Here is a 19,466-nt window from a genome sequence, read left to right as displayed (position 1 = left end):
ATTAGATTGAAATCTGTATTACAAAATATTGCTCGCTATAACCTCATTGTATTATTAATTTCTTACTTAACTTGGTTCTTCAAATTTTGCCCTTCAATCGTGGTTTTCGATTAAGTGAACCCCGAAATAACTTGCATCCCTGCCCCCTGCCTCACCTCCCCCGACGACCTACCCTTACAGCCCTTCACCGTCTCGCACCCCTTCCGGCCCAATTTCTATAATCGTGGTGAAAGTGGAAGGGTTTCATCACCGTCCGAGTTATGATACTGATGAAGGGTGATTGTTTATTCAGCTGATTGAACAAGAATGCGTCCAGAAAAGAATATGGGTGTATGAAATACTCAAGGCATTTTGTGTGAATTTTTGACAGAAAATTACCTTGATTAGAATACATATGACATGCTTTTTCATGATTGGTATTTTCATTTTTTTATTCTTACTTTAATAGTTTTTGACGTTATAAAGAACCAACTACTTCAAACGGAAGTATTTATTCTCACTTATCACACGCACGCAGTTAAATTTGTCTTTTATACATATTAAACATCTTAAAACCACAATAGATATTGTTATTTCTATCCAGCTACAAAAAATATAAAATAACTACATTAAAAATAGATTATAAAAGATAATTTAAATATTCCAGTTTTATTTCATCGTTTTTTTTAGTAAATCATCTTTCACGTGTAGTAGATATCAGATTCTTCTTGTCAATAAATTTTAGTTCGATCTTTTCACATAAATTCCCTAGAATAGTTTCGTTTAACCGTAAAGCAAATCAACCGTGATAATCGTTTTGTCAAATGACCTGTTTGATTCAACAAAAGGATATTTTTGATATGCGTTATCATAAAGCTCTAGGAAATTTGGCGTACTATAAGCTGATATGTAGGATGATTAAAAATATCAAAAATACTGTAGTTTGATGCGTTACAATACTACATAAAACAAATAACGTTAATGTTTCTAGTATACGTATCATGTTTAATATCAATTTTATTTGTCAACGTTATTTCAATTTCAATTTATTATTAAAAAATACTTTCATCTCACTGAAAATGGTTTTTATCAACAGAATACGTCTACGTCTAAATGATTCGTCGTTCGATTCGAATTTGTTTCTAAGAAACCAAATTTATATTTGTACGTAGATAAAATCAAATTGTTTAATGTCTAGAAAAAAAGTTTACGAGGAATCAAATTGAAGCCTGATTCGCAAAATTTTGATATCGAAGCAATCGATTTTTAAAAGGAAGTTGCCTTAGTTATTGTTTTTGTGTACAAAGCTGCTACTTTGCTCGCTAAAAATGACTTTAAAATCTGAAAAACGCATTGATTCTGACGAAAATTCAACTAAACTTTGTTAAAGGATGAAAATAAATACTTGATATTACCAAATAAATTCTAGAAATGATACTAGAATTTATTTGGTAATGCCTTGTGTCAGACTTCACCATTAAACTTTATTTCCTTACTTGAAATAAGTATTTTTTATCCATACAAAGCATATTTAAATATAAATAACAATATATCGTTAATCAGTACACAATGGGATGATTTCCAAAAAAAATTGTTTTGAAACTACTGAAATTTCATTATTGAATTTTTTCCTTAATTTTCAGGAGATCGAACACTGCTACTACCACGGTACAGTAAAAGACTACCCAGGAGCCAGCGCTGCCTTCCACACGTGTAACGGAGTTTCAGGGGTCATCCACGTGGGCAACGAAACCTTCGTCATCCATCCATTCTATGGAGGAGATCTTTCGGTCAGTAAAAACATTTTCTTCATGATCTAGTACGGAACACTTTTATAACCATATCATTACAATTTTATAAATACATGTAAGTTTTGATAAAATTTTTCAATTTTTACAAAACGTTTGGGTAATTATCATAGAACTGAAGGTTTGTTTTCTTATTACATAATAAATAACAAGTTTTTACAAAATTTGTTTAAATTAAAATAGATATAAAATTAAATAGTTTCTGAGAAGTTCGTTCTAATCAGTTATTCTCGAATACATTTAATAACTTAAGGAAACTATATAATGCTTATAGATGCGTTCAAATATTAAAATAAAATAATAATAAATAATAATAAAACCCTTATCCGCACCCCAACGGTGCATAGAGCACTGCATCATATAAACGCAGTGTTATCTTGATCGTTTACGCATGAAGGAAAGGTGATCAGCCCTCCGCTTCAGGTACCAGTCCAGGGTAATATTGAATAAATACAACAGTGAAAAAATCACTTATATTTATTTTACCCCCCTTGGTAATCGAACCCGGGACCTACAGAACGGTAGCAGAGCGTGCTGACCATTACGCTACGGAGGCGGACAAATAAAATACACATATAAATCACTTTTGAGTTTATTAACATAAACATGACTAGTTTTGAGGTCTACATATGTTTTCCGCGACAGTTATCAACGATTACATCTGTAGTTCTCGAAACTGGTCATGTTTACCTTAATAAACTCAAAAATGGTCTTATACCAGTATTTCATTTTTATTTTGAAATCACAATATTCTAAAGTCTCCGTGGTTACATACTAATATTACCCAGATTTTTGTACAAAATAAAATTGAGTAACCAGTAAGTTAATGCTTTAAACATAAAAAAATATAAATATTAAAAAAAAATTGATTTATGTCTAGTCTTGAAAAATGCCCAAGAAACATAGTTATTTCTCCATTTGAACTGGGCTCTTTAGTTTACACAAAGCGGATAGTGCCTAATAAATGATAAAGTTCGCTGTTTGCTCGGATATTATTTCTCGCTGCAAACCAGATGCGCAAATTGGTAACGCGAAATTGAATTAAAAAATTTCCAGTCTTACCTTCCTCCCCATCCGCACGGAATGAATAAACAAATTTACTTGGAATTAGATTTTCTTTCGTTTACTTGCAACATGAATTAAACAAGGTGTATTCTTCTTGCTTCGTTCAGCTGTTGGGACGTTAATTGTTAATAATGAACCGGTATCCTTCTTTCGTTACAATGCGGGGACTAATTTACTAAGCATTCAACGGGAACGTGTACGATATTCTCATTTGTTGCGTAATTTGCCCACCAGTGTAGTTTAGTAGTTACAGTGTGTATTTCCATGCTTAGGTCCAAATAAGTTACATTCAAATTAGTTACTCCAACAATTTATTTAGAGAAAAACAAGGTTTAATTTCGGGTTCCTTACAATTTTACAACGTTTTGAGTGTGCCCAAATATTTACCAATAATATTCAGAAATCTGGGTTTCCTTCACTTAGGGGTTATTTTCCCTTTTATATAATATCAACGTTTGTGAAGAATAATATGGAAGTGTGTATTTACTGAGTTTATGACCTGTCATAGACTGCTTAAGTGATCGCTTTACACACGTGCAACATTCAACATTCTACCCATGATTGACAACTATACTACTCAATTTTTTAGAACTCCTTAATTTATAATCAATATCATGACACAGTACATGTATTGTGTCTGATTGCCTCAAATTAAGAAGATGTACATATGCGCAAACATTATTATTTATAAGAGCTAAGATGAATGTTACACAAGTACTTATAAACCAAATTTGATAGCACGTTGAATCATAAATTATTTATAAAATCCTTTACTTTAATACTTGATACGTTTACCAATTCCACAAAATAAATGTCGCTTTAATTAACATGTTAATGTTTAGTGATAGCAAGCTCTGTATAATGTATTATCCCACTAATTAAGCTAATCAAATCAGGTATTGCGCAATGAGTGTGTACTGTTACGTGGAATAACATTACCCGATATAGGATTGTACGAAACTATATACTTGAAACAAAGTTTCCGTATTAAGCATTATGTGGAGATAACAAACTATTAAGCAGTCCCATACGCTCTGGCAATATCATAATTTGGTAAGAATATTAATATTACTAAACACTGTTTTACGACTTTGTTTTACGACAAAGGTGATAAAGATACCTTAATACAAGATGATTGGAAATTTAGAAATAACTTGTACTCATTTTTTTTCATTATTTTAATTAATAAAGTGGAAAAATTCTTTCCAAAATGTCGCTTTTAATATTTATTAATATTTTGTTAATTTAAACAGCGCCATTTTCACAAAATATCGTCTCAAAGGCGCTTCGTGTATTTTCTATTTACTTTATTTTATGCTTTGTACTATATCTAAAAAAAAAGTCAGTTTTTAATTTTCAATAAAGATTCATTTCTGTCCTTTTAAACATTTTTTTTTTGAATCAGCGTTGTTTAACTGTAATAACGGAATAAAAAAACTAAGCATAATTAAAAGCGATTTTGGGATGATAGTGAAAGATAAATATTCCACCTTCAAGATCGATTCACCTGACATAAACAATTTATTTAAGGAACCTCATTTAAGCATTAAGCATTTAAAAATTAAAATGTCAACATAAAAATATTTCAAATGTTTTGTACAGGTTTTACTATTAATTAAAGTTTTCTTTTATAAGCTTTTATATTTGTATAAAGATTTGGTCATACTCAAATTTCAATACAAAGTTAGAGTAAACGATTTGATTCACAAACCTTTAGAGTGCATTTAAGTCAGCATCATAAATATTGTGGCTAGAAAGATTTTAATTTAGATTGTACATGTTTTACTCATACATTCGATATTTACGATATACCATTGTTAAATTCAAGTCTTGCGAATTTGAATTTGCTCGTACAATGTAATACAAAGTTCATTTAACACACACACACATAAATATATATATATATATATATATATATATATATATATATATATATATATATATATATATATATATATATATATGTATATATATATATATATATATATATATATATATATATATATATATACATATATATATATATATATATATATATATATATATATATATATATATATATATATATATATATATATATATATATATATATATATATATATATATATTTATATATATCTATATATTTATAATTTTTTATAGATAATAATATTTATGTATTATAAGGATGATATGCATGGATAACAAACATACTAATCCCGGAATATTAGGCTTATTTTGAGAGATATATTTGGAAAAATTTACTTTTTTTTAACGTTTTTTGCCTTATATTTTCCATACGTGTTTTTATTTGTAAAGCTTGTTATAACTTACATAAAAACAAAATTCCTTTTTTTCATCACCGTTTGTGCAATGTCAACCGAAAGTAAATTATTTATAATTTTTTTATGAATTACGTTTAACTCGGTATTACGTCAATAGATACACTTTTAAAGTGTATATAAACATGGTTACTTACAATTCAAAAGTGTGTATTAACATGGTTATGACACGAATTATTTTATAAAGTCTCAGAAAAAATTGTGATCGAAATTCTTAGAAAAATATTAAATTGTAAATTAAAAACATAAGGTTCCTACCTTCATATGGGATGATATTTTCAAACATGAAAAACCACTTAATTTTTATTTTAACCATAAAATGCTGGGGTTTATCGAAAAACCAATTCTAATTATCGTGTGCTTGATTGATAGTTTACATTAATTACATCATTGTTTCTATAAATTCAATTTCTTGAATAAATCAAGCGTTCGGCTGAAGAATAGAAAAGCCTAGTCATGCAATTAAATATTACTTTCATAGGAAGCTCCTTAATTGATGCTCGTACATCCGCAGTATATATTTTCAACATCAAACTTCTTTCTTATGTACGCCAGCACTTTCTTGAACGAAGTCATAATTAAAAATGACTTCTGAAAACATCTTGGCTCCCTTCCAGCCCCCTTCACCCCTCGGAGATCAGCCCCTCCCCTTTCCACCCTGGTAATTGATTGTATAAATTATTCCACAACAAGGAGTTTGCTCTTAGCGCCTTGTTACAAGAAAAACATCCTCGAGGAACTTTTTGTTCCTCTCTCTGGCGTTTTATAGCTAGGCCTCGATTTCTCGCGCTTTTCTCGTTATAAGTGACCTTTTAGCATATTTTTTGCCGAAAAATTATTATCACTTCGTTATATACAGAGCCGATTAGGAAATTGAGTCAGTAGCTTACATCCACTTACGAAAATTGTATCCCACCATTTATACATAAATTTCGTAAGCACGATTGTTATAAAATTATTTTAAAAGAGGACGTTGAAATAATATTCGTGTCAAAATATTTCAAATACTATTTTAAATATTTTATCCAAAGAAAAAGCTTACTAAAGAGAATTTTATTTTATTCTCATCTTTGTTAAATAATGTTTTAAGTAAAGTCCCGTCAAGTTTACGTTTTTATTGCCGTTTAACATAAATATTTTTTTCTACAAAATATTCGAAAAAGCATTGAAGAATTTGAGTTACAAGCTATTTTTCAGTCACATGTTTATTTAATTACCCTTGGCTGATTTCTGAAGTGCTGAGAAGATCACCTTTCCATCATGTATTTCACTTATATTAGAGTACGCATTTACCCACCTTTAATCCAAACAATACGAGTACTTTGTGGTATCATACTTTAGAAATAAATCAATTACAAAATATCCATTTTTCGGTTAGTTGTCTAGAGTTGTGTCAATACGTATATCGTACTAAGCAAGTAAGCTTACATAAAGACCATATAGCACAGTTTTTAAAAAATACATTGCTTGTTTTTTTCATGTTTTCGGATTAAGTGAAAAATCTATTATACAGAATTTTTCATCATCCATTCCGTATAATCGAGAGTGTATTGAAATTCACAATTACGTATCCTTTTAAATGATCAAATCCAGTAAGAATGTTTTAGGAAGATTACTGTGTTATTTCCAAAAGTAACCTGCCCTTCGCATCAGCTGCCGAAAGGGTGATTTAGTAAAGGGTGTAAGCAGTGGACATTATAGGTGAATTGCGACGGGGGATGTCGCAGGTGCTACCGCGATTATGCAGAACCCTGACTATGAATTGGACTATGAAATCTTGCTTCATATCCCATACTCGTACATTATCCTAACGATTACACTAAAGAGACCACGCAACGCATTACCCCTGGCAATTAAGATATGTTTTATGCAAATGATAGCCTTAAAGCTTTGACACTGCGGTTTCGTCCTGTTTTTGGTGCCGAAGATCCTACGCAAAAAGGATAAGTGAAGCAACACGTTGCAAAGAAAGTTGTTTTATTTTTTTGACACTCTTTTATGCGGGGTTTCGCAAAACATGTAGCTACTATGTAACCGCTTAGATTGAAAAACTTGTGATCTTTGTATTCGTTAAGACATCTTATTTTTAATTAAAAATACGTTTTAAAATAAATGTAAAACACGTAAATATTTATATTTTTGTGTTGCGAATGTGTTTTTGCCCTAATGTTAAATTTATATAAATTTTATAATGATAATAATAATAATAAAACCCTTATCCGCACCCCAATGGTGCATAGGGCTCTGTGTCGTATAAACGCAGTGTTATCTTGATCGTTTACACATGAAGGAAAGGTGATCAGCCCTCCGCTTCAGTTACCTGCCCAGGGTAATATTGAATAAATATTACAGTGAAAAAAACACTTATATTTATTTGACCCCTCCCTGGGAATTAAACCTGGGACCTCCAGAACGGTAGCCGAGCGTGCTGACCATAACACTACGGAGGCGGACAAATATAAAGTATTATAGCTTCCAAAATTTGAATAGTGTAGTTGTAAGCGTTGGGTTGAATGATGAATGTTACACGTTTGTAACATGATCACTTATACAAGCCTATGACAGGTCGGAAGCCCTGTAAGTGCCTAGATGTGAAAATCAAAATAATTAAATTTGAATTTAAATGCCACTCGGTACATCGCGCCACGTGCTTTGATGCATTTGATGGAGTCAAATTTAAATTAATAATACCACAATATTTTTATCTTGAAATGTATGTTTATTTTCTTTATATTGATTATTTTTTTCATAAATCAGAGTTTTTATTATAGGATTCTTAAAGATATTTATTTCTCTGTTCAAGTTCTTTATTTTATTTAAGTACGCATTGGTTTATTATAACCCCTTTTTCTGAGATTGCAACAAATTTTCTTGAAGAAATCTTTAAACGTAAGATTTTTAGAAAATCCTGCAGAATTGGTTGAAGAAAGCTGTATGGGGTATTCAAAGGCTTTATAATTTCTCTAGTTCATCCCTTCAAGTACCCTATTTCTGGCAATATTCGCTAAAAACGTTATTTTGGCGCCAAGGATACCCTTAAAAGTTACTTTATTTATTAATAAACCTTTTTTACAACGTCATTACCATCTATATGGCTCTATAATAATAAAAAATATGGCTGTGTGTTCTACTAAATGATTTTTCTAATGTAGACACGCAAAAGTTATTTAAAATTCATTGAAAATAAAATCTCGTTTCTAGAAACTTACTTTTTTTAAATTCGTTTGTTTTTCCTTTACCGTTGACCTAATTTTAAAGATAATATTTTGGGATTCATGTCACCAAACTCACGAATTTACTTGAACAGTTAATATGGAAGCGTTTCCTTGCACTGTTGATAAATTCATATATCGTACGATGTTGTATTGAAAAAAACCTTAAACTTGTCATAAATTTATTAAGGTAAATTGTAAGTAATAATTGACAGGTACTTTATTGAAATGACTTCAATGTCAATGACAAATGATCAAGGCTAAAATTAGTATATTTTCGTGACGTATGTGTGGTTTTATCTTTCATTTCGACAGATAACATAAAACTCCTTTCAATTCAATTTTTGGACTTGCGTGTGTAACACTACGTATACCGAAATCTTAAAGCGAAAAACATAAAACACCGTAGAAACAGGGAAAACAGATTTTCTCTTAGAGATAAGAAATCAAATATATATGTTTTTCATGGAAAATTCATAAAAAAATTAATGTTAGCAGTCGTCATATAAAGATATGTTGGCTTCAGTTTTTTTGTCACATAAGAACTGAGGAAATAAACTGGAAAAAAAGACAACAAACAGGTATTTCATGTCAACTATGTAAATGATAATTTTAAGGTATTTCAAATAATTAAATTATTGTTTTTAACATGATGCATATCATGAACAAAACATAAAGAGAAACATATTTCCACACAAAATGTATAGTTATACTATACTCTTTTTTTTGGTCGAAATAATTTTCCAAATAATTGATCAATTGGGCAGTGTAGCATGTACACACCGAACCAATATTGCTAGTAACCCTTTAATAAATGAAGTGATACCAACTCAAACAAAATCGTTCACTTTTCATCTTTGATTTTTCCCCTATTATTTATGAACCCCGTTGATTTAAATAACTTTCTCGAAATATCTGCTATCTTTCTAAAACTTTTTACCCTTGTTAGAGAAATTCCAGTTAAGATAAAAGAAAAGCTAATTTAAATTTGAAAGAAAATACTGAGCGTTTTAAAATGGCGGCACGCTCTGTCCGATTGCATTTGAATGCATTTATTAATGGAACTGGTTTCTGAATCCCCGCCACAAATGCAGCCCGAGAACATTATCCCCGCGGAAGTATTCTCCGCCATAGATGAAAAAGGAACTCTAAAACATTCAACTTGTGCAAGGACATGGAAGCCATTGTTTTATCTTTGAATTTTTATTAGAAAATATGGAAGTCGTTAAAGCGTTTCTTCTTTGGATTCTTTCGAATTAAATGCATATTCTGGGCTGTGCGCGATAAGTTACTGCAGTTTTTTGTAGATTTTTCCTGGTAGAGTTTCTGGTTTTATTACCATTTTTGAACATTATGCCCAGCGGTCTACTGTGATTGGGGTTTGCTCAAAACTGTAACTCCTTTATTATAGATTTAACATATTCCGTGTGTAACTGCTTTCTAGAGAATATAACACTTCTTACTACTTTATACATTACATATAGTTTAGAGTATTATTTTGAATGAACTAATGAAGCAACCAAGGAAAAAAATTTTTTTTATAAACATAACACTAAATCATTTTTTTTAATTACTTTTTTTTTTAAACTAGTAACCATGCTTATCTTACATCGTTGAAGGCATAATTGAAAATTATTTATAATTTGTAGCACGATTTTCTAGTTCATCACTCTGATTGCTTCAGTAATATTGGCTTTTAAAGCTCGTACCTTTTGAGGACTTATAGGACGAGAATTCTTGCCAGCAAATATTTGAAAATAGCCAATTAAAATCACTATGTCAAAATAAAATTCATTAAACAAACGTGTTTCTTAAAGCAGTCATACAAATAAGTGCAGTATAGTCTGGTCCAAAAAGTAATATCTCTCATATATAGTGCTTCCGATATCGATTTTTATTTATTTCGTATTTAACAAAGCAAATTTAGTTAGTAATGATTATCACATAAAAGTTTCGGAAAGAAGTGCTAATAGTACACGGTAGAATAAACCAGAAAAACTTTTTTTTACGTGTTGTATTTCCCATGTTGGCTTTTGTTCATTTATAAATGATAAGACTAATTATTAATTCAGTGCCTAGAATTGTAAAGCTATATATAGGAACGTCCATTTAATCTTCACGGTAGTTTGATAATACCCTAATAAGGCGCAAAATTGTCCCGACGAATTTTTATTTTTTATTTTTATGTTTTGTTAAATTAAAGTATCAAATTTAATAGACCCCCCCAAATCTGTGTTTTTTTTAATATTATAATTAAAACAATATTCTTTTTTCATTAATTAATTTATTAGTAAAAATAGACGCATAAAATTCAATGATTTATCGCTTCTGTTCTATATAAACTTTGTTTATTATGTTTTTACCCTCTTTAATTTGCCTTATTTATTAGTCTGGGTCAAATCAAATAACGGAAGGGTCGCGAAATCCTTTTTTGTATCGTTACAAGAACGCTAACAAAACTGTGCTTTTTCTTACCCAAAGTTAAAACCTTCGTAAGCCTTACCGCAAACTGCGAAACGCTGGATTTATCTCTTGGCAAACTATTTCGCTATCTTGTTTGGCGAGTTTTAATTTTGAAAAAATAAACTTCCAGCTACACATAAATTTGTCTCCGGTTTTCCTTTCGTAATGGAAGACTCGAGTGTTGTACTGATTTTACAACATTCTTTGCGTGTATTTCATATTAGAACTTTGACAATAATGAAAAACTTTTCGATTAGAGGTAGCTAGTCGTTGGAATTTCAATCGCGGTAGGGGAGATCGGCAAGAAGGAGTACGTTTTGAAAAATCGTTCAACGAAATGACAAGACAAGTATTTACATTATGTAATTCATTTGTCAAATATTTTCCTTTACTTTTATAATTTAAACAAAATGAAGTTTATTAATATTACAGGGTGGGAATAAGACGAAGAAAAATAATGTGTCGTCTGCAAAGCAGCATAGCGCAATGCACTTTATAAGGGGATCTTATTTGATGATAACATTAATAGTCTAGTGATCAGTTTGTCAAGGGGGTACTTGCAAACATCGAATCCATTAAGAGTTCACCCGTGCGAGAGGCCAATGTGTTTCTTCGTACAATTACCGAACATTTTTTTTAACCATTCAATAACTCTTTTCATGTCAAAACAACATATTTATTTCAAAGAAAAACTTATTTTTACAATACCAAAATGGTTTCTGAAGTGAAAATCAATTACGTTAAAAAAATGCTATGTATTGTACATATATTTAGGCTTTAAAGAAATGCGATTTGACGCGGGTCATATTAGGTGGCATCGAAAGAATGATGACAGAAAATAATCGATACTATTTTTATATTAAAGTGACACCTATCCACTATATAGCAAAGCAAACATAAGAAATCATGACAAATTACATGTTAATGACTTGTTTTTGTATATGACGTTAAAGGTAACTAACTGAAATTTTAAAAAATGTCCACACCACTACAACATATGGTTTCTGAAACGCACAAATGCACGCCGTAAACAATGTGTAAAAAATAGCATTGATTAGATAATGTGCTACGTGTAAAGGCATATTTTTCATCAAGATTTATTGAAATCTTAAAACATATTAAAATAAATGTATGAAGATAGAAGTCTGGGCATATGCAGGACTTGCCATAAGCTGGTTTAAATCAGTTAAAAAACTTCTGTTGTCTTGTCTCTTCTTCCAACCCGAATCCTCGGCGCCCCGGAAGACCTCTGACGACCATTCAAACTATATTCAGCAGAACTTCGGGATACCGGACTGACCTGGGAGGAAGCCAAGGAGATGGCGCGTGACAAAGTGACTTAGAGACGTCTCTTGTTGGCCATTAGCTACACCTAGAGAGCGATCATGGAAAAAGAAGAAGATAAAAAAATTCCTAAGTGAAGCAAAATCGAGAATTTGTGAAAATAAATTTGGATACACTGCGCACATACTTTTTCAAGTCGTCATTCCCGAGTAAATTCTAGTAAATTTTTAAACAAAACTGATTACTCAAACGGCGTATAACTTAAACCTCAAATCACCCTTTTGATAATTCATGTAAATTTACATCGCCGATTTTAGGCCGCGACTACTACCACGTTTTAACCTTAATCAATTTAATCGTGCTTTTAGTGTTATGAGCGGAATTTTGACATGCTTTTTAGCACCACTAAATTAACGCTCTATATTTGAACCACTTAATTAACGCAGTAAATGGAAATTTTAATCTTACGAACGGCTAAATTAATTAATCATTAGTCATTAAGTGACCGGTTAAGAAGTATAAAATTTTTACATTTTAACATCTCAACATAGATGAAGTAGAATATGATATTAAAATATTTTTTTATTTTAATTAACGCAGTAAATGGAAATTTTAATCGTACGAACGGCTAAATTAATTAATCATTAGTCATTAAGTGACCGGTTAAGAAGTATAACATTTTTACATTTTAACATCTCAACATAGATGAAGTAGAATATGATATTTACAGGGCTTATGATCACTTGATACACGTGCAACATTCACTATTCTACCAATGATTAACAACCACTAGGTATTCTTATTTCTGGAAATTATGGGTAGAATGAAGAATAACAAAAACATATATGTAAAGTGATCACTTTACCACCCTATGACAGATCATACTTATAACCCCTATCCGCACCTAATGGTGCATAGGGCACTGCGTCAAATTAACGCAGTGTTATCTTGATCATTACTTACATGAAGGCAAGGTGATCACTCTTGCGCTTCAGGAACCAGTCCAGGGTAATATTAAATAAATATTACAGTGTTAAATCACTAATATTATTTTCACCCCCCCCCCCTGGGAATCGAACCCGGGACCTCCAGCACGGTAGCTAAACACGCTGACCATTACACCACGAAAGCGGACAAAAACATATGCCATAAACGGAATATGACAGATCATAAGCCCTGTGAAAACCTAGACTTCCATATTCTTCTGCATCTTTCTTAAGATGTCAGTAAAATGAAAAATAACTCCTTATTGGAGAAAACCTAGATGTGCGAGCAATTATTTGGACCCACCCATAAAGTTGCATTCAGTTTTTCTATTCCAAACAAGGAATTAACCCAGCATATGATTACTACGGTGTAAGTTTAAGATATTATCCATATTCTATATTATTCATCATACATTATGATGAAATATAAGAAAGAGTTCCTCTCTCTTCCTTCTTAGTTCTAAGAGTACAATTATAAAACTTAGACTAAGCTTCACATAATAATAATAATAAATAAAACCCTTATCCGCACCTCAATGGTGCAAAGGGCACTGTGTCATATAAACGCAGTGTTATCTTGATCGTTTGCACATGAAGGAAGGGTGATCAGCCCTCCGTTTCAGCCCCCAGTCCATGGTAATATTGAATAAATAATAGAGTGAAAAAATCACTTACATTTATTTTACCCCCCTTGGGAATCGAACCCGGTACCTCCAGAACGGTAGCCGAGCGTGCTGACCATAATACTACGGAGGCGGACAAACAAGCTTCACATAAAGTGTTTGATAATGATGTAAAATCCATCAAAACACTTGCCACATTTTTTTAAAGTGATGTTTACGATAAAAATATTACAATTTATTGATATGTTCCTACTAAAACTCTTAAAATTAATATATTATTTCGAGAAATAAAAATACTTTGTGTTCTGATCCACTCACATGAGTGATCAGAACATATGTGAGTGGATCAGAACACAAAGTATTTTTATTTCTCGAAATAATATATCAATATGATCCACAAAGTTAATGCTTTCAATATTCAAAACATCTTAAAGTTAATGTAATTTCATGTAATTTTTGAGTGACAAATACTTTGTAAAACACTTGTACTCCCATTTATTTAAAATGATACCTCAATTAAGTGAAAATTCCTGACTACAATATAAAATATGAGTTTACAATACATACGAAAATGTCGAAAGTTAGGATGAAAAATTGTTCTCAATCTTATTTATGATTAAACATTTGTGAGAAGTTTAAATATAAGTTTACAATACACAGGAAATGTCAAAAAACCTGATAAAAATTTGTTCCCAAACTCTCATATGTGATTCAGTAAAAGTTTAAACATAAGTTTACAATACACACAAAAAATCAAAAGTGCTCATGAAAAATTGTTCCCAAACTCTGATATGTGATCAAACATTCGATATAAGTTTAAACTTACGTTTACAATACACACGAAAACGTCGAGAGTCCTTATGAAAATGTGTTCCCAATCTCTCATACCATATGTGATTAAGCATTCGAGAGAATAGTTTTTCTCCCTTTCTCCGAGCATTAATTGAAGAGGAGAGGGATTCCGTGCTAACTCTGCGAAACGTCACGTGACCAATTAGCAAACATCGTGAGATGTGTAGTCATTATTTAGCTGTTGAGAGAAAATTACTCGGAGTTAATCTCCCAACCGGAAACTAGATGAGAAATGTTCTCATAAAAATATATAAGTGTATCCGCCCGGTACTTCTGGTACGAGTATAATTCAGATGGAAAGATAACACAGATAATTAAGTCACTCAGTCTTGGTAGTTTTTGTCGGTGCCCTTGCTGTTTTTGCGAATTCGTGGAATAGGTCGAAATAAAAATCTGGGAAACGGTACTTTTTCGCTAAATGCGAATGTATTATTCATCAAATATTTTAAAACATCGAAAGAAAAAGTAATCAGTCTGCTGGGGGTGGGCGGTTCGAGACTGCCGGCGATTTGGTTCCCTCGAGTGGTCCCCGTAGTCTGACCCTTCTGTACCCTTTAGAGCCTTTCCATTCCCATTCAGCATACCATTTACTCTTATTATACCTGCCCTGAGCCAACTGCTTTTTTCTGGGATAAAAGATCAACGATTCCACTTTTTGTAGCAATTCGTCATTTTCCTCCCGCCCGAATGCTGCTTCCCCTTTTTATTTGTTTCCGCCTTCCGAAATAGCTTACCGCTACCTATAAATTTGAATTTACTTGTTCATGAAATTTTACGATATGAACATATCTCTTTTGGGGATCTTACCAATCGCTTTACGATTGTACATTTTAGAACAAATGACATTTTCTAGTGAATTCTTTTTTTAAAGGAAAAACATTTTTACTCCCAAATCGTTAAAGTAAAAATAGCAAATGATGTGAATATTAATTACAGATTAAATTTTATAATTTCTGTAGTCGGATTGATTTTGTTAATATCGTTATGTCTGATCCTCATAGTATGTTGTATTTTAATTCTTTTAAATCTGCTTCAATGCAATACTAAAAGACGATAAAATATTAACGTTAATTTTTGCCTAGCTATAATACTATATTTAGGCATCGTGGCGTTTATTTCCTTTTATTTTATACTTTGTACATTGTCACCAGATACAAATCGTCACAGCAAGCTTTTGTATTTTACGCTTTCAAAGGTATCGAAATTGGTAATCCGCCTGCAAAAGTGACCTACGAATGAAACCTTTTTTTTGCTTTCTGAACTATTCTTTGTGGCGTCTCGTCGTTCTGTGGAATGTGCAAATAAAAATATGACCTTTTTCACAAAACCTGTTTGGATTCAATGCTCGAACGCTCTTTAAAAATAGATTAGGAACTAGAAATAGAAAATTTTACCGGGTTTCTTAAACTCTCTAAATATGGTCAGAATACAGTTTGCGTAATTGAATAAAGAAAGCCGATAAGCTAAAAGATGTGTAAATTTACCCAATAAACTACCTCAGATTCTGAGATTTTATATACGTTTATCATCTTTGCAAAAAACTATACAACGAAGTTTTGATTGACACTTGAAATTGATCATTTTAGAACGTCAAAATAATATAATATTAATAACTTTGAGTATCTTAATTAATTTTAAAATATGTAAAAAATTACTAAAACAAAACATTTTTTTAAAAATAAATAATCAAAAGTAACGCCTTTCAATGAATTTCAGGAAAAAATTATTCATTTTTGTTTTGAAAATATACGAAAATAATGTAATTATTAATATTTGGCTTTAGTTATTATGTTTGAGTGCTGATGTATAAAGAGTATTTCTAATTTTGTACTAATGCTATGCTTGTTACGTTAATTGCTGTAATTTTAATATAATTTAAAACATGATCATAGAATTATTAATGCTAGATAGTTTATAAATATTTATCCGGAGATTTTACTTTCCTCGTGTATTTCAGAAAAATAAAACCATTCCAATAATTTGTTTCTTATTTTAATAAATAAAAATAAAAAAAACTTTTCAAATGCTGGATTCATTTCAAGAACCAACTTGCAGACTGTTTACAAAATAAAAACGCAAAATTAAAATTTCTTAATTATCACTCTGAGTCAAGCAAAATACTATTTACATTCCGAGCCAAGAATGAATATTCTGCAAATAGCAATGATTCAGCAATCCTGTTGGACACGTTCATTAAAAGTTTTAGCAATTAATCTCAAATTATCTGCGGAAGAGTATATATACACACTGAGTATACCTACTCCGGGCTCCACTTAAAGCACCTTCAACTAAGGCTGACCTACGTGAATTATGCGGAGCTTAATAGCTATTTAAATCGACGTTTTATAGATTTATTCTAGGCGTAGCGCTAGAGAAAAAAACGAATTTACGAAGCAATTAAAAAGACTATACATTCGGTATTATTGTCTCACTAAGCTTATTTCTGTACAACGCCAATAAATTTATAGATTTGGCATTTAATTTGTATAATAGAAGTCCATTTTAATTTTAAAATTTAATATTAAAATTAAACACTTACTTTTAGACTCGAATAAATATTAATTTAATATTAAAAACACATAAAGTTATAATTTGTGTCAAATGTTTCACCTTGTTACAGTATTTTAAACTACAGTTGTTTATTATCACAAATAAATTACGTGCTTTCATTGTTTGTACATTATTAAAATTTTGTCTATTTAAACTATAACTGGTTTGACACAAACATAATTTATATTTTAATATATTCTCTGCAATGAAAAGAGAAAAAGAGTATAAATGTTTTAGCTCAATTGTATCATTTCATTGCTCACCTTACTTAAAGCTCGCCTAAGAAGGGTCGGTAACCCCTTTTCTAATACGGGCAAAATCATGTCTTTAAGTTGAGGGAAAGGTATTCATGTACCCCTTTACCCAATTCACATACATAGAATTTAATACATATTCTTTATAAATTTACTTATTTAAACTTCATGTGCAGTAAAGAAATAAGTACAATGGCTAAGCTTTATTGGTTAAAAGCAATATCTTCCAACCAACTATAACTAGACTAGTGATTTTGTTTAAAACGTTTGATACCCTATATAGCTATTTGCAATCAGAAGGTAGATGGTACTTGAACATTTAAAAAAAACATAAATTACAAATTGATGATAATAAGGAGGGGAAAGGAAAAAGGTAGTTTACATATCGTGGGTATACTGACATAAAAAGTTAACTCGAAAATATAAAATAATGTCTGAACGATGCAGTATTATCAAGTTTTCAACGTTCTTTAAATTGGTAAAATACATTAAATCGTAGAAATATCATAATTATGTGGTTTTATAAGTAAATTCAACTTTAAGTTTAATAGCGGTTATTTTATTCAGGTTAAAGCTCTAAATAACAGGGATTATTCAAACAGGGATTTAAGAGTTAACGTTTTTTGCCAGTATACCCACGAAATAAATATGTAATCATAAGAAGAATAAAAATTGGCATCTTATTTAATTTCTCCCCTCTTTTTCAGATACTACCTTACTTTACTTATTTAAGGGTACCTATTTTAAAAAGATATATTTTCAAAATGGCTTTGTGTCTGCCCTCTCAATGTTGAGTTACATCTCGGCATTCTAGTGATGGCAGAGATATTCAGTTGAGGGCTTGTCAAGCTCCCTTTAGGATGAGGGTTAGATCAGTTAATAGCAGCTTAAATTGTCATTTTAGAAAACCAGCCTAACAGAACCCTTACCACTCTTAGGCTAAGAGACAAATAGATGAGTTTATTTTTAAAATATATTTTTTTAATATCCCCTTAATTGATATTAGTATAAAAAATGCCGTATAAGGTATAAGTCCAAATACGACGCGACTACATCAATTTTAAAACATTATTTATTTTACAATCTCCTTATATTCATCGTTCACTTTGTGTAAGGAGAGTGTTATTACAATACCACAACGTTAACAATGATTTTAATTTACAAAATACATTATTTTTTTATCAATATGAAAATCATAGAATACTTTATTTGTTAAGAAATCCGTATTTGTTAAAGTACAGGGTATTTAGTAAACATTCCCCATTTATATAAGATAATACATATGTATCATAATCATCATTACCCATCGTTATAACTAAACTACTAACGATCACGCCGCTGTATATACAAATCAATGTGTGTATTTTATACTTGGCTCTCAAAAAAAATGTAAAAATAAGTTACAATATCAAAATTAATAAACAAATAACCCCTCTCAATATCTAATGGTACATAGGGCAATCTATCATATCGTCGCTGTGTTTTCTTGATCATTTGTTACAAGAAAGCAACGTGATTAGTCCTGCGTTACAAGTCAAAGTACAGAGTGATTGAATATACATTAGAGTATAAAATCACTGATCTCTATTTTGACCCCTTTGAAACCGAGCTCGGGGAGTCTAGGACAATAGCCAAAAGCGCTAACCACTGCACTTCGGAGAATTTAAAACACTAAATATTTTTTTTTATTTACCTACAGTTGTCACATTGCCACGAGTGGTTTGTTGATTTATTTACGTATGAAAGTCTCAACCGGAACTTTATCATTATTCTATAATTTTTACCATGCTTCCACACATTCACACTAATTTACAATTCGCCCCATACATGAATAGCATGCTGAAAAATATGTTTATATTAAGGGTAGTATATTCTTACTATTTATTTTGTGCTTGGGAATTAAACAAATTATTTTAATTATGCTAAAAAGACCATTATATGTATTTACGTCTACGCCAGTTTGCATACGTACGAGTATGTTATAAATCTGACCTCTAAAAATAAATTTCCGATGAGTTTTTTTCTCAAATGCATGGATCTAAGTAGTTAATTCAGAAGTTTTGCTCTTG

The 19,466-nt window shown here is 30.8% G+C and overlaps 1 protein-coding gene across 1 annotated transcript in view; it reads left to right on the top strand.

Moving 5' to 3' along the window:
• mmd (disintegrin and metalloproteinase domain-containing protein mind-meld) overlaps positions 1-19,466 on the top strand; it is a 420,228-nt gene that overhangs the window by 349,352 nt on the left and 51,410 nt on the right. Inside the window, exon 8 of the mRNA XM_088272686.1 lies at positions 1,623-1,769. Coding sequence (XP_088128812.1) covers positions 1,623-1,769 — 147 coding nt within the window. The remainder of the gene's footprint in view (positions 1-1,622; positions 1,770-19,466) is intronic.

The sequence above is a fragment of the Brachycentrus maculatus genome, unplaced genomic scaffold, assembly GCF_059751285.1.
Source record: "Brachycentrus maculatus isolate JH-2025_06_01 unplaced genomic scaffold, ASM5975128v1 h1tg000514l, whole genome shotgun sequence".
Classification (NCBI taxonomy): Eukaryota; Metazoa; Arthropoda; class Insecta; order Trichoptera; family Brachycentridae; genus Brachycentrus; species Brachycentrus maculatus.
Note: the sequence above shows the minus strand (reverse complement) of the source record. Positions and strands in the feature narration are given on the sequence as shown.